Source organism: Vipera berus (genome assembly GCF_964194415.1).
Source record: "Vipera berus genome assembly, chromosome: 14".
In the NCBI taxonomy this organism is placed as follows: Eukaryota; Metazoa; Chordata; class Lepidosauria; order Squamata; family Viperidae; genus Vipera; species Vipera berus.
The window spans coordinates 4,488,650-4,503,930 of NC_138217.1; the positions used below are offsets into that span (position 1 = coordinate 4,488,650).

The 15,281-nt window shown below is 46.3% G+C and overlaps 1 protein-coding gene across 1 annotated transcript in view; it reads right to left on the reverse strand.

Annotated features, from left to right (window-relative positions):
- SCARB1 (scavenger receptor class B member 1) overlaps nucleotides 1-15,281 on the reverse strand; it is a 52,408-nt gene that overhangs the window by 34,790 nt on the left and 2,337 nt on the right. Inside the window, exon 2 of the mRNA XM_081339163.1 lies at nucleotides 1,662-1,819. Coding sequence (XP_081195289.1) covers nucleotides 1,662-1,819 — 158 coding nt within the window. The remainder of the gene's footprint in view (nucleotides 1-1,661; nucleotides 1,820-15,281) is intronic.

Sequence of the window (15,281 nt, forward strand, 5' to 3'; positions counted from 1 at the left end):
TCATACCACGGCGAGCCAAGCTCTTCTGAAAACAAGACTTATAAACACCCTGCGGAAACTCTAAGCAGGTCACAGAATTAAACACCACACAAAAGACAGTACAATAACAACAACAATGGGAACCCATAACACATAATAATGATATGGCTCTTCCTTTACCGGCTTAATTGTCTTCAGGAAAAGCTACCTTTTAATTTACATTAGAATTTAACCACCTATGGAAAAGGTATTTGAGCGCGCAACCATCCCTAAATGCTTTGCAAATAATTTGATTACCATTCAGTTCTGGGAAATCTTCCTCCTTGGGCTGAATTTGATTACCCCAGTTGATTTGACCTTGTCTGCCTCAATTAATCTGGTTTTGCCTGAGATCAAAATTATAGTCTGGTTATGTACACGTGATCCATGATAAAGGCAGGATTACAGCTGGCAATGACGTGTGCTGTTTCCCTGGGTTACTCAAATGGCTAACACTACCAAGAATTTATTCCAAACTGTCTTTCCTGATGAGATATCAACCAAGGTAATAAACACCTCGAGAATTCAATTTGTGCAGCATGAAGAACTGCAGCTAATTTCCTTCCTTCCTTCCTCCTATTTCATTGCCCTCTCTCCTTCCTCTCTCTCTCTCTCTCTCCTTTTCTTTTCCTCCCTTCCTGTCTTAGGAAAACAAAAACTCTTGGAGTCAGTTCTAGTCCAAAAGGAATTTTTACTAGGACATGCTTGGTTGTGGAAATACAAGACAGGACCTGGTATTGTTTTACAGATTGAAACTTTATAAAGAGTTCCCGGTTCAACCGCCCTTCCCTCAACCCCATTTGGTCAGCCCCCCATCATTTACTTCGTGTCATCCCTTTCGTGGGAAAAAGGGAACTTCGGATCTTTACGGTTATTGCCTTCTTCCTTTACAGATTCAAATGGAGACACAGGACAGATGCCTCCTTCCCTAACCCTCCCCTTTGTTCCCCCAGTTCAAAAGGTTTCCCTTAGTCTTTGAAATAACCTAAGGCAGGCTGAATCCACATCCGTTCCTCCTTCCTCGGGAGATGGCAGAATCCAGGAGGGGGGGGAATAATGTTTTAAACATACATTTATGAATGTGATATAAATGGATTCTGACACTGCCTTTTTTTCTTCTTTTTCCTTCCTTCCTTCCTTCCTTCCTTCCTTCCTTCCTTCCTTCCTTCCTTCCTTCCCTCTCCTATTCCCCTTTCTTCCATTGATCTCCTTCATCCCTTCCATTTCATTGCCCTCCCTCCTTCCTGACTCTCTCTTTTCCTTCCTTCCCTCCCTCTCCATTTCCTTCATGCTTCTCTTTCTTTTCCTTCCTTCTTCCCTTCCCTCCCTTCTTCTCCTATTCCTTTCCTCCCTACCTCCCTTTCTCCATTTCTATCCTTCCTGTCTCTTTCTTTCCCTCCCTCCCTCCATTTCCTCCCTTCCTTCCTGTCTTTCTTTTCCTTTCTTCTTACCTTCCTTCCTTCCTTCCTTCCCTTCCCTTTCCTATCGGCTCCTTCTCCTCGGCCTGCCCTCCTGCCCCAAATATGCGACCGAGATTCAACGGGTTGTCAAAGCCGAGGCAGAAGCCGGAGTCCTGCCAAGGGCCAGCCCCTGCGGGTTGACAGGACGCCGTCTCTGAGCCAAGCGAAGGACGCAATGCACACCTGTAGACGTATGGCCCCCGCTGGTTCACGACTGGCTTGGCGCCTAGAAGGACGTCCTTGGAATTCTTCACCTCGAAGAAGTAGAAAGAAATGAAGAAGGGCAGAGGCAGATCTTTCCAAAGGGAGTACATGGCGTTGGTGGGATCAATTTGGGTATTCTGCAACGGTAAGAACACAGGTGTCAGGATTGGCAGCTGACCTTTGTCAAGGGATTTCAGAGCAAACCGATGGGCCAACCCAAGTTTACACAAGGCATTAATCCATTCCTTTTCATGGGATAAACAGGCTTATCTCTTGCGTTTGTCTCCTTTCTTCATCACTCACCTGCTCTGTGGTTAATATTTGGACTGTAGGTAGTCCTCCACCTTACAACCACAATTTGAGCCACAGTCCCCATTGCTTCTTTTCTTCCTTTCCATCTCTTTTTTTTCCTTCCTTCCTTCCTTCCTTCCTTCCTTCCTTCCTTCCCTCCCTCCCTTTCCTTCCCTTCCCTCTTTCTTTCTTTCTTTCTTTCTTTCTTTCTTTCTTTCTTTCTTTCTTTCTTTCTTTCTTTCTTTCTTTCTTTCTTTCTTTCTTTTTCTTCTTTCTTTCTTTCTTTCTTTCTTCTTTCTTTCTTTCCTTCTTTCTTTCTTCTTTCTTTCCTTCCTTCCTTCCTTCCTTCCTTCCTTCCTTCCTTCCTTCCTTCCTTCCTTCCTTCCTTCCTTCCTTGCCACAAGGCAATTGTTAAGTGAGACATGCCCTTTTTTGCCACAGTTGTTAAGCAAATCACTGCAGTTCTTAAGGGAATCACGCAGTCATTAAGTGAATCCAGCTCCCCCCCTCCCCCCCAAATTGACTTTATTTGTCGGAAGCCAGCTGGGAAAGTCACAAATGACAATCACATGACCCCGGGATGCCACAACCACTGTAACTACATACAACCTTTTGACCATCTAAGCTTGGGGATGTTCATAATGGTCATAAGTGTGAGGACCTGCTATAAGTCACTTTTTTCCCCAGGGCCATTGTAAGTTTGAACAGTTGCCAAAGAAACTGTTGTAAGTTGAGGACTACACTTTATTTACATTTTTTAAAAAAGCCAACACTTGTGGTGGGGGGGGGGAAGAATTAATATCCAGAGATGTCCCATGTCACCGGGTTATCACCCATGGCCTCCATTTCTGTACAAATTTTGGATCCCTTTTTTGGTTGTTGTTTTGCTTCTAGCTGCTAAATTATTGTGATTTACCCAGCCCAGAGGGAATTGTAAATTATCTGTTTTAATTATTAGTTATGGCTTCTAATACCGGAGGCATCTCCATTTTTGCAGCTCAGACACCACTTTCAAAGCCCGCCCCGGGCTTTGTTTTTGTTTTGAACACAACTTAAGGGGGTGGGGAGGGGGGAAGGTGCCATTTACCGGATTCACACACCCAGGTGAAAGAGCCAATTAAGGCACATTCAAAATGATTCACTTCAGCTCGCAGTGCGTTGCCAAAACCTACCAAACCACATAGAGGCTTACTGGTGCCGTGTTAGAATGCATGCAAATAAATCTTGGAAGCGGTTTGAAAATTCCACAGTTCTCGTTTTTTTGGAAAACCCAAAAGCATCTTGGGAATTCTAGACCAGAGGTCCCCAACCTTTCGGGCACCGGGGACCGGTTCCGTGGAGAGAGATTCTTTCCACGGACCTGAGCGTGCGTGGTTTTGTGTGCTGCCTGCATCCCGCAGATGGGGCTTTGCTTCTTTGTGCAGACCGGTTGCTGGCATGCCGCGGCCCAGTACCGGTCCACGGAGTGGGGGTTGGAGACCCCTGTTTTATATTTATATTTATATTTATATTTATATTTATATTTATATTTATATTTATATTATTTATATTTATATTTATATTTATATTTATATTTATATTTATATTTATATTTATATTTATTAAATTTTTATACTGCCCTTCTCCCGAAGGACTCAGGGCGGTGTACAGGGCAATAAATATTAAAAAACAAAGTACAAAAGTTAAAAAACAATTAAATATTATGCCCGATATATACAGTAATTAAAAACCATGTTAAAACCCCAACCCCAAACCCATCAAACCAGGCCGGATTGCTCAAATAAATAAGTTTTTAGATCCCGCCGGAAGGAGCGAAGGTCGGGGGCCATCCGGAGCTCGGCCGGCAAGCAGTTCCACAGGTCTGGCGCGCCCACAGAGAAGGCCCTCCCCCTGGGGGCCACCAGTCGACATTCTCTGATCGGAGGCACCCTGAGGAGGCCCTCTCTGTGGGAACGCACAGGGCGGAGCGAAGTTGACGCCGGCCGCAGGTGTTGCCGTAGGTAATCCGGACCCATGCCATGTAGGGCTTTGTAAGTCATTACTAACACCTTGAATCTCACCCGGAGGGCAACCGGCAGCCAATGCAGCTCGCGGAGCAAAGGTGTAACATGGGAGTATCGGGAGACTCCCAACACAACTCGCACGGCTGCATTCTGCACCAGTTGGAGCCTCCAAGTGGTCTTCAAGGGCAGCCCCATGTAGAGAGCATTACAGTAGTCCAGACGAGAGGTCACGAGCACATGAGTGACTGTACGCAAGGCATCCCGGTCCAGATAGGGCCGCAAGTGGCGCACCAGGCGAACCTGGGCAAAGGCCCCCCTAGTCACAGCTCCTATATGATCTTCTAAAGAGAGCTGTGAGTCTCTAGGAGGACCCCCAAGTTGCGCGCCCTATCTACGGGGGGTAATAACTCACCCCCCATGGCAAGAGATGGAGTAATCTGACCGCGTTCTTCCAACTGTGTTTTGTGAGATCCTTTGGGGCAAGAACGTGACAGGCTCCTTGGATTTCCCCCCACCCCCACCCCCAAGGAGAGGAAAAAAAAGAAACTTCAGCTGAGTCCAATCTATTTCACATCATCTCTGGATCAAGGATTCCACAAATTGGTTTGAACAGGATCCACAATCTGGAAAAATTTGGGGGAAAAAAAACAATATCCTTGACTTTCCAGTCATTAAGCGAGACAGAGCTTTCTTTTACAACTTCTCCTGCCACAGTTGCTACGTGAATCACTGCAGTTGTGAAGTTAGTCCCACGGCCGTTAAGCAAATCCGCCTCCCCAACTTTGCTTATCAGAAGGGCGCAAAAGGGGATCGCCAGACCCCCTGGGACACTGCAAACGTCATAAATACGAGTCAGTTGTCTAGCGTCCGAATGTAAATCCCTTGACCACCGGGATGCTGCAACGGTCGTTAAGTGTGAAAAACAGTCACCAGCCGCTTTCCTCAGTGCCGTGGTCATTTTGAATGGTCACTAAATAAACTGTTGTAAGTTAGAAGCTCTATCTGCACTGATGTGTATATATTTATCTCGGCTAAAAGACACTGTTCGTGTGGATAAAGCACAGCGAGACAACTTCTTTACACACCACAACTTGTTTACCTTTGCTGAACAACCTCGCCATTTCCCTGAAATCCGCCACTGGTGACACAATGGTCTGAACTGTCCACAAAGCAGAGTTTGTCCCCTAACACGATGCTAAAATAGGCAGGGCTGGCTTGTGGTTTAACGCACGCTACACACACGGACTTTGGAAGTTAGCTGCCTCTGCAAAACATTTGCCGGACTCCCTTATTTATCGATTTGGGGGGGGGGGGTCATGAAAACGTCACAACCATAGCATAAAGCGAGCGCAGGCAGTCCTCGGTTTACAACCGTTCATTGAGTGACCGTTCAAAGTTACCGCGGCGCTGAAAAAAAAGGGACCGACAACCGTTTCCCCCACTTACTGACCATTACGCCATCCCCGTAGTCGCGTGATCAGATTTTGGATGCTTTGGGATGCTGTATTTACAACAGTCGCAGTGTGTGTCCCTCCCCCCCCCCCCGGGGTCCTGTGATCCTCTTTTGCAAGGAAGGTCGTAAAGTGGGGCCAAAAGTCCCTCAGCAACTGTCTCGCTTAACAACAAAAATTGTTGGGCTCCACTCTGGCCGTAAGATGAGGACTACCTGCCCGAGCAAATGCAGGTAGTCCTTGACTAATGACCATCACTGAACCTGTGATTTAGTGGACAGCGTGGGAAAGCAACTCGACTTTGTTTGGCAGCAGCAGTTAGGACAGAAACTTAACCAGCCTATGCACAAACACGTTACTCTCCCTTAATAATTAGCGCCTCCAAGAATCCTTGCCCTGCCCATTGCCAATCAATTTTGAGTGGAGTGGACATTTGCTCCACCCATATTAAGATTGCTGGAACTTTGTGTGCAGAACCTCTGGATTATCCAACACCAGAGTCTACCTCTGTGAAGATCTGACCTGGAAAGTCAACACAACTCAGGTGGCTAGAAAGGCCCAACAGAGGCTTCACTTTCTTAGGATCTTGCGGAAGAACAGGGTAGAACAACAGCTAATGACCCTCTTTTACCGGTCTACTATAGAGAGCGTCCTCTCGTACGGTATCGTGGTTTGGTATGCTGGTCTGACAGCCGCGGATAGGAAAGTATTACAGAGGGTAGTGAGCACAGCACAAGATATTGTGGGCTGTTCCCTGACACCACTGGATGACCTCGCCAGGGCTCGTTGCCTTGGAAGTGTGAGGAAAATCCTCAGGGGCGACTCACACCCTGGACGGTATCTCTTTACTCTACTACAGGAACATAGCCAGCCATACCAACAGGCTGAAAAATAGCTTTTATCCGTGGGCTGTTAGGCTTTTAAATGGGACATAATCTTATGCAGAATTGACTTGGGAGGCTGGTGTGTGGTGTAGTTGGTTCACATGGTGTGGTAGGATGGAGGGTTTGTTGTCACTGTGTGTTGGGGGGAGAGAGCACGGGGGGGGAGGCTCAGCTAATCTCAATGTACACATGTTGTACTTTGACAATAAAGGTTTATTATTATTTTATTATTTACCAGTAACCGTCCCTTTGCATCAAGCAAGTTGCTTGTGAGTCATTGTGCTCCCAAATGTCCACCTCCTAAGACTACAGGTAGTTCTCCACTTACAACATAGAGTAACCATTCAAAAATGACGACACTGGAAAAAAGGAGACTTATGACCGGTGTTCACACTTAGCGACCGCTGCAGCATTCCCCTTGGTCACATAATCAAAATGCAGACGCTTGGCAAGTGGCTCCTATTTTATGATGGCCGCAGCATCATCCTGGGGTTGTCTGATCCCCTTTTGCGACGTTCTGACCGGGTTACCAGCTTAACAACGGCAGGCGATTCACTTTACAACAAGGGGGAAACTTGTTTAACAACTGTTTCATTTGGCAAGCTAAATTTGGGGCTCAGCTGTGCTGGTAACTCAAGGGCGTCCTGTATTGTCCTATATTGTCAGCCTTACCAGGGAACCCAAACAGGAAGCAGAAGAACCAGAAGAACTAATTCTACTTTACTGAAAAGCTATGTTACCAGAATCTCACAAGTCTGAACGCACAATTCCACCGCTCTCTCTTTTACAGCCTGAGAATCTAGGGAGAGTTTGCCCAGTCCATTATCCATCTGTTGGCTAAGCTGCCTCTTATCTGTTTGATTCCTAGGCGGCATCTTTTGGTCTTCTCTCCCACGTCTTTCCCACATATGCCCTTACATAAAAAGAAATTGAGACTGGCTTGCAGCCAAATTAGACTCTCAGAGAGTGGCTGTTCTAATTATTTTGCATCGAGAAATTTAAAACTATAAAACATCTTGATTAGGGGACAGGGGGCTAAAGCATACAATGAATGGTTGCTGGAATTGGGTATGTCTAGTCCAGGGGTCAGCAACCTGAAACAGTGAAAGAGCCACTCGGAACTGGTTCCCTCACAAAAGGAAAAACTGGGAGCCGCAAAAAATATGTGTGCATGCGTGTACATGCGTGCATGGGCAGAACAGGGTTTGACTGAAGAGTGGAGCCAAGGCGAGATATGCACCTACCCTGCATATTTGAATTGATTGGTTGAACTTTTTTAGTCCCACTTTTTTTTTTGGACTGCACATGGCAGAAGACCAGGAGACGCAGGAGACGGCTGAAAGAGCCGCATGTGGCTCCAGAGCCGTGGGTTGCAGACCTGTGGTCTAGTCTAACGAAGAGAAGGACCAGGGGAGACATGATAGCAGTCTTCCAATAACTCAGGGGCTGCCACAAAGGAGGGGGGGGGTCAATCTATTTTTCCAAAGACCCTGAAGGGAGGACAAGAAACAACGGATGGAAACTAATCAAGGAGAGAAGCAACCTGGAATTAACAAGAAACTTCCTAACAGTGAGGACAATTAACCAGTGGAACAGCTTGCCTCCAGAAATTGTGAATGCTCCAACACTGGAAGTTTTTAAGAAGAGATTGGACAACCAGTTGTGTGAAACGGTATAGGGTTTCCTGCCTGAGCAGGGGGTTGGACTAGAAGACCTCCAAGGTCCCTTCCAACTCTGTTATTCCGTTATTCTTGGATTATCTTTTCCGGGACAGTTGAAACTAAGGAGCTAGTCCTCTTGGGTTAATCCTAATTAGCAGTTTAACACATGCTATTTATAATCTCATTTGCTACCACAAAGGCAAGAGATCCCTCAGACGTAGCAATCAAACCAAATATGCATTATATGTTTGCCCATAAGTAAGGCAAGCCATCCATTTGTAAACCGCTCAAGATCGGCCTCTGATCTTTAAAAGATAGGAAACAAAACAAGAATGTTCAGGATTGTACTAGAGTAGTCAAGGGCAAAATTGAATCAGCGAGCACCTAGAGGCAAACAAAGTCATTACTAAAAGCCAACATGGGTTTGTCAAAAAGAGATCATGCCAGACAAATCTTATTGCATTCTTTGACCAAGTGACAAAACTAGTGGACCAGAGGAAGGCTGTGGATATAATTTCAGTAAGGCATTTGATAAATTAGATCACAACCTTCTACTTGATAAGATAGAAAAATGCAGGTTACACAGAATCACCACCAGATGGATTCGCAGCTGGCTAACAGGCCGTACTCAGCGTGTGGTCCTCAATGGAACCGCATCTACATGGAGGGAAGTGTGTAGTGGGGTGCCCCAGGGCTCTGTTCAGGGCCCAGTGCTCTTCAACATCTTCATCAACGATTTGGATGAGGGGATAGATGGGGAACTCATCAAATTTGCAGACGACACCAAGCTGGCAGGAATAGCCAACACTCCAGAAGATAGGCTTAAGATACAGGAGGATCTGGACAGACTCGAACACTGGGCGCTATCTAACAAAATGAAATTCAATGGTGAAAAAAGTAAGGTTCTACATTTAGGCAAGAAAAACCAAATGTACAGGTATAGTATAGAGGGCACCTTGCTCATTAGTAGTAACTGTGAGAGGGATCTCGGAGTCCTAGTGGACAATCACTTACTGTAAATATGAGCCAGCCGTGTGCTGCAGCTGCCAAAAAAGCCAACGCAGTGCTAGGCTGCATTAACAGAGGGATAGAATCAAGATCACGTGAAGTACTAATACCACTTTACAATGCTTTGGTAAGGCCACACCTGGAATACTGCATCCAGCTTTGGTCACCACGATGTAAAAAAGATGTCGAGACTCTAGAAAGGGTACAGAGAAGAGCAACAAAGATGATTAGGGGGCTGGAGGCTAAAACATATAAGGAACGGCTGCTGGAATTGGGTATGTCTCATTTAATGAAGAGAAGGACGAGGGGGGACATGATAGCAGTCTTCCAATATCTCAAGGGTTGCCACAAAGAGGAGGGACTCAAGCTATTCCCCAAAGCGCCCAAAGGCAGGACAAGAAGTAACGGATGGAAACTAATCAAGGAGAGAAACAACCTGGAACTAAGGAGATATTTCCTGACAGTTGGAACAACTAACCAGTGGAACCACCTGCCTCCAGAAGTGGTGAATGCTCCAACACTGGAAGTTTTTAAGAAGAAACTAGACAGCCATTTGTCCGAAATGTTATAGGGTTTCCTGCCTCAGCAGGGGGTTGGACTAGATGACCTCCAAGGTCCCTTCCAACTTTTTATTATTATTATTATTATTATTATTATTATTATTATTATTATTATTATTATTATTATTATTATTATTATTAAAATCAGGTGTTTTTCCTGTACAGGCAGTTCTTGACTTACAGCAGTTCACTTAAGTGACTGTGCGAGGTTACAATGGCCCTGAAAAATGTGACTTATGACCGTTTTTCACCCTCAATGACCGCTGCAGCCTCCCCCTGGTCACATGATCCGAAATTGTGAAGCTTGGCAACTAGCTCACATTTACGACAACTGTAGTCCCCTGGGGTCCTGTGATCTCCTTTTGCGACCTTCTCACAAGCCGAGTCAATGGAGCAACCAGGCTCACTTAACAACCGTGTTACTGATTTAAGAACGGCAGTGGTTCACTTAGCAAACGTGGCGAGAAAAGTCGTCAAATGGGGCAAAAAATTGAGCAAACTGTCTCCCTGGGCAACAGAAAATTTTGGCCCGGCTGCATTTAATCTCTGAATAGTCATCGCCAAGCAGGGGCATTCAGGAGCTCAGCCAGGATCTCAAAAGGACCGGTCAGTTTGGAAGGGGGAAAAAAACAAAACGAAACAAAACTCAACACAATCTGAGAGCACAAACTGGCTCTCCGGGGGTTAACTCCATCCTGGTTCAGCAAACTGACCAAATTGCTTAGCTGGATCCAGCAGAGCTCAGCTTAACCTGATGAGACAAGTGGACCTGAACAATGCAGGAAGCGAAAAGAGGCTGTTGGTTTGCAGTTAAGTACGCTGTGCAAACAGAGGCAAGTGGAAAAGAAAGGGGAAAAAAAAGAAAACAACCCACAATCGACAATCCAATCTCATAATACTCATATTCTTAAAGCTATTCCTGTCCTTGCAATTTTCTTTTTTTTTTTTTTTTGCTCAAATATGTCCACCCACTTGGAGTGGCCAGCTTAAGGAACCACGGAAGACTGCTGGCTTTGTTTCCCACTGCAAGTTATTAAGGCTGATTTTTGAATACCCCTCTGTGGTGTGGTGTGGGGTGGGGGGTTGACAAGGGGGGGGGGGGGGAGAGAGGGGGGGGGGAAAGAGAGAGAGGGGGGGAGGAAGGAGAGAGCGGCCTGTCCTTCTTTCTCTCTCTCCCTCTCTCTCCCCCCTCTTCTCTCTCCCTCTCTTTCTCTCTCTCCCTCTCTCCCCTCTTCTCTCTCTCCCTCTCTCTTTCTCTCTCTTCTCTCCCCTCTCGCCCTCTCTCTCCCCCTCTCTCCCTCTCTCTCTCTCTCCTTCTCTCCCCCCCTCTCTCTCTCTCCCTCTCTCTCTTTCTCTCTCTCCCTCTCTCCCCCTCTTCTCTCTCTCCCTCTCTCTTTCTCTCTCTCCCTCTCTCCCCCTCTTCTCTCTGTCCCTCTCTCTCCCCCCTCTCCCTCTCTCTCTCTCTCTCCTTCTCTCCCCCCTCTTCTCTCTCTCCCTCTCTCCCCCTCTTCTCTCTCTCCCTCTCTCTCTTTCTCTCTCTCCCTCTCTCTCTCCCCCTCTTCTCTCTCTCCCTCTCTCTCTCTCTCCCTCTCCCTCTCTCTCCCCCTCTTCTCTCTCTCCCTCTCTCTCTTTCTCTCTCTCCCTCTCTCCCCCTCTTCTCTCTCTCCCTCTCTCTTTCTCTCTCTCCCTCTCTCCCCCCTCTTCTCTCTGTCCCTCTCTCTCTTTCTCTCTCTCCCTCTCTCCCCCTCTTCTCTCTCTCCCTCTCTCTTTCTCTCTCTCCCTCTCTCCCCCCTCTTCTCTCTGTCCCTCTCTCTCCCCCCTCTCTCCCTCTCTCTCTCTCTCTCCTTCTCTCCCCCCTCTTCTCTCTCTCCCTCTCTCTCTTTCTCTCTCTCCCTCTCTCTCCCCCTCTTCTCTCTCTCCCTCTCTCTCTTTCTCTCTCTCCCTCTCTCCCCCCTCTTCTCTCTCTCCCTCTCTCTCTCTCTCCCTCTCCCTCTCCCTCTCTCTCCCCCTCTTCTCTCTCTCCCTCTCTGTCCCTCTCTCTCTCTTTCTGTCCCTCTCTCTTTCTCTCTCTCCCTCACTCTCTTTCTCTCTCTCCCTCTCTCCCCCCCTTCTCTCTCTCCCTCTCTCTCTCCCTCTCCCTCTCTCCCCCCTCTTCTCTCTGTCCCTCTCTCTCCCCCTCTCTCCCTCTCTCTGTCCCTCTCTCTCTCCCTCTCTCCCCCCTCTTCTCTCTCTCCCTCTCTCTCTTTCTCTCTCCCTCCCTCTCTCCCCCTCTTCTCTCTCCCTCTCTCTCTCCCCCTCTCTCCCTCTCTCTGTCCCTCTCTCTCTCCCCCCCCCTCTTCTCTCTCTCCCTCTCTCTCCCCCCTCTTCTCTCTCTCCCTCTCTTTCTCTCTCTCCCTCTCCCTCTCTCCCCCCTCTTCTCTCTGTCCCTCTCTCTCTCCCCCCTCTCTCCCTCTGTCCCTCTCTCTCTCTCTCTCCTTCTCTCTCCCCCCTCTTCTCTCTCTCCCTCTCTCTGTCCCTCTCTCTCTTTCTCTCTGTCCCTCTCTGTCTCTCTCCCTCTTCCTCTCTCTCTCCCCCATCTTCTCTCTCTCTCTCTCTCTCTCTCTCAGCCAGAGAGGCGTGCAAATTGCAGGATGGCACACCAGCCGGGTTTAACCCCCTACTTTAGATTCAATCTCTAACCGGATCTCTTCCGACAATTCCCAAACACTTCACCAATTCGTTTCCTTTTCGCTTCCAAGGTAGACCTCAAACTGGCTCATTTCAAGCAAGACATGAAACTCGAAATTCAGGCATTGTAGGTCAGGCAAGTTCCCTTTCAAGCCTCTTTTAAAAATTCATGCATAATATTTTATCTTTCCTCTGCTCCTTTTTATTAGGGTTGGAGAGGTTCACTTATTCTGGAGCTAAACCACACGCAGGCAAAGTAGAAATGGTAACAGGAGAGTCCTTGCCCCCAAACCAGATTTATGGCACCAGGGAAAAAGCGACTCATTCCGAGACATTAAACATTGCCATCCTGCTCTAGTATTTCCTGAGCCATGAAATTAAAATTATTCAGTCCTCTTTCCAGCGTAGGGTTTCTGCTTTTGGGATACAGCTAAATACCTCAGTTCTGACATTGTCACTCATTGAACCATCTTTCTTTCCTCAATTGGATGCTTTCTTGAGTTGCAAATCAACTATCTGAGCAAAGATCAGAAAGGACATCTGGAATACACCCAGCTGGGTTGGCCTGGATTTGAGATCAGAAAATTATAATCATTTAGCCTTGCAAGAAAATGAGCACCAGCGTGTTGGCTGCAGAACACAGAGTTCCTGAAAAATGACCACAGCAGTTGCGTCAAACGAAAAGGGCTCTTAAGTTCTGGATTCACAAGACTATTTTGAAAGAAGAAAAAAACTTGCAGGGGATTGGGGTGACTCTTAATTTTGAGGGCCCTGCCAACTATTTAGGGGTACTTTAAATACGTAGTCTCAAATCACAGCCATGGTTCTCTCCAGTGGGAGAACAATTTAAGCAACTTAGGAGTTGCTTTGCACCAAGTTTCAGCTGCAAGACCCTTGCAGAAGTAGGAGTCTTTAAAAAAAATCTTGCAATTGATTTTGGGGTTAGCTGAAAGCCTGGAAGAGCTGGTAAAATAAAGTCTGCAGGAAAACTGATAAAGTGATTGTCCCCCCCCCCTCTTTCTTTACAAATTCAGTTTTGGCAAGCTCACTCCACTTTTGTTTCCCCCCCTCTCTGGCTGCCTGTTTGCTTGGCCCAACTCCTTCTAAATTTTATCATGTTGGTTCAGTGTTGACAATCTGGATCTTGTGTTGCTCACAGTGCTTCAAACTCTCCTTTGCAAATAAGGATCTGACTCCCAATCCTTTCATCTGGAAAAAAAATTGGGTTAAAGGGGATGGCTGGCAAACTGGAGCCCACCCATTTCTGGGAAGGAAAAGAAAATCTGATTCTGCCCCCCACCCAAGTATCTGGAATTGCCCCATTGCCAAAGAGAGGATTGCAGAATTAATTACTTTGTGGGGGGAAAACTTTTTCACCTAGAGAACTGATCCCATCCAGATAATGCCCCAGAACTCAGCCAAAGGAGGTGGAAGAATTGAGTCCCCAGTGAAGAGGAACATGGGGATGACCATGAGAAAAGAAAACCAACCATTGTTAGATAAAACACCAGCTTAGGAAGGACAGGTCAGGAAGAAACTCAAGACTAACCACCTTGATCTTCTTTGGTATGAGAGCGAGCAGAGAGAAACCCTGGCCACCTTTCATGATTCGGCGACTGTAACTTGCAACAAGAGTTCCAGGTAATCTTTTGGTGATTTTTCCATGAGCTGGCTTTCCTCAAAGGGGTGATATCTGTAAAGGCTGCTGTAACCCCTGAGGTCAACCTCCTCCTGCCCGGTGTGCATATGTGTTCTTTTCAATCAAAAGAACATCCACATATGATAAGCACCGGACAAAGTCTGTGCAGTCTAGCTTTGTTGACAAGAATGACAAAGACCTTGACTTGTTCTTTAAAAACTCAGGCTCCAAAGTTAAAAAATAACTTTTTCCAAATGCAAGGAGAAAAAGCTCTCAAAATGCCTGCAGACGGACGGAAGGAAAAGGCTTGATTTATTGTGAACGTTTCTTCAAAATGTGTTTTGAACATTGGCAAATTATTCAATCACCCCTGGTAGCATAAACCTGAAGGGCTGCAGGTGTTAAGAATCACATACTAGCCAAGACAGGAAAAGAAAGTCAAAGAAGGAGGGTGGGGTTTGAAGTGTTTTAATTAAAACTGTCTTTTGGTCCTGGTTGTGAATTGCCAACTGGGATGCTTCAGGTTTTGCAAATTTAAGAGGAAGGCTGCATTGCCTGGAAACGAGGCTTAATAAATATTAAAGCACAAGAGACTCGTGCTTGTCCACCTGCTTTGCTCTATTCAGTCTTTCGTATGCCGCAGACTAAATCTGTTGCACGTTAAATCCTTCTGTAACCTACAATATCCAACACAGACAACACACACACACACACACACACAAATCCTCTTAGTTTAGAAGCCTTTGGAATGCCGGAGCGAGATTTCCTTCCTCTTTCTTGAAAGGCTGAATTTGCTTTTTAGTTGCGCCAGCAAAAAAAACAAAACACTGTGACAAACCCAGATATTGTTTTTTTCCAGCACAGATAGAAGCAGGGAGGGGGGGAAGGGGAGAAATTGGATTTCAAGAATGCTGGGTGAAGTTTGTCAATCTGTTTGCTAAACAAAGTCTGCCTTTCCAGGAAAAATGAACAGCAAAAGTGGGGAAAAGTCGCTATTCCTTGCATGCAATTCCATCTGTTCGACAATAATTCATTTGTTTGGCAACCATTTAACTTACGACGACGCTGGAAAACGTGACTTATGGACCGGTCCTCGCACTTATGACTGTTTCGGCATCCGACAGACACACGAACAAAATTAAGGTGCCTGGAATGTATTTACAGTTACGTGATCGCCATTTGCAACCTTCCCAGCCAGCTTCGGAAAAAGCCAAGTCCACGGGGAAAGCTGGATTCGCTTTCCAACCCGTGTGATTCGCTTAACAACTTCAGGAATTCACTGAACAACCGTGGCAAAGAGGTTGTAAATTTGGGTGCGACACACTTGCTTAGCAATGGAAATTCCAGTCCCAATATAGGAAGCTTCGTTCCTATTATAGGCTCAAAATTCTCTTTTAAATTTTTTACTCTGTTTTTTAATTTTTATTGTTGTGAG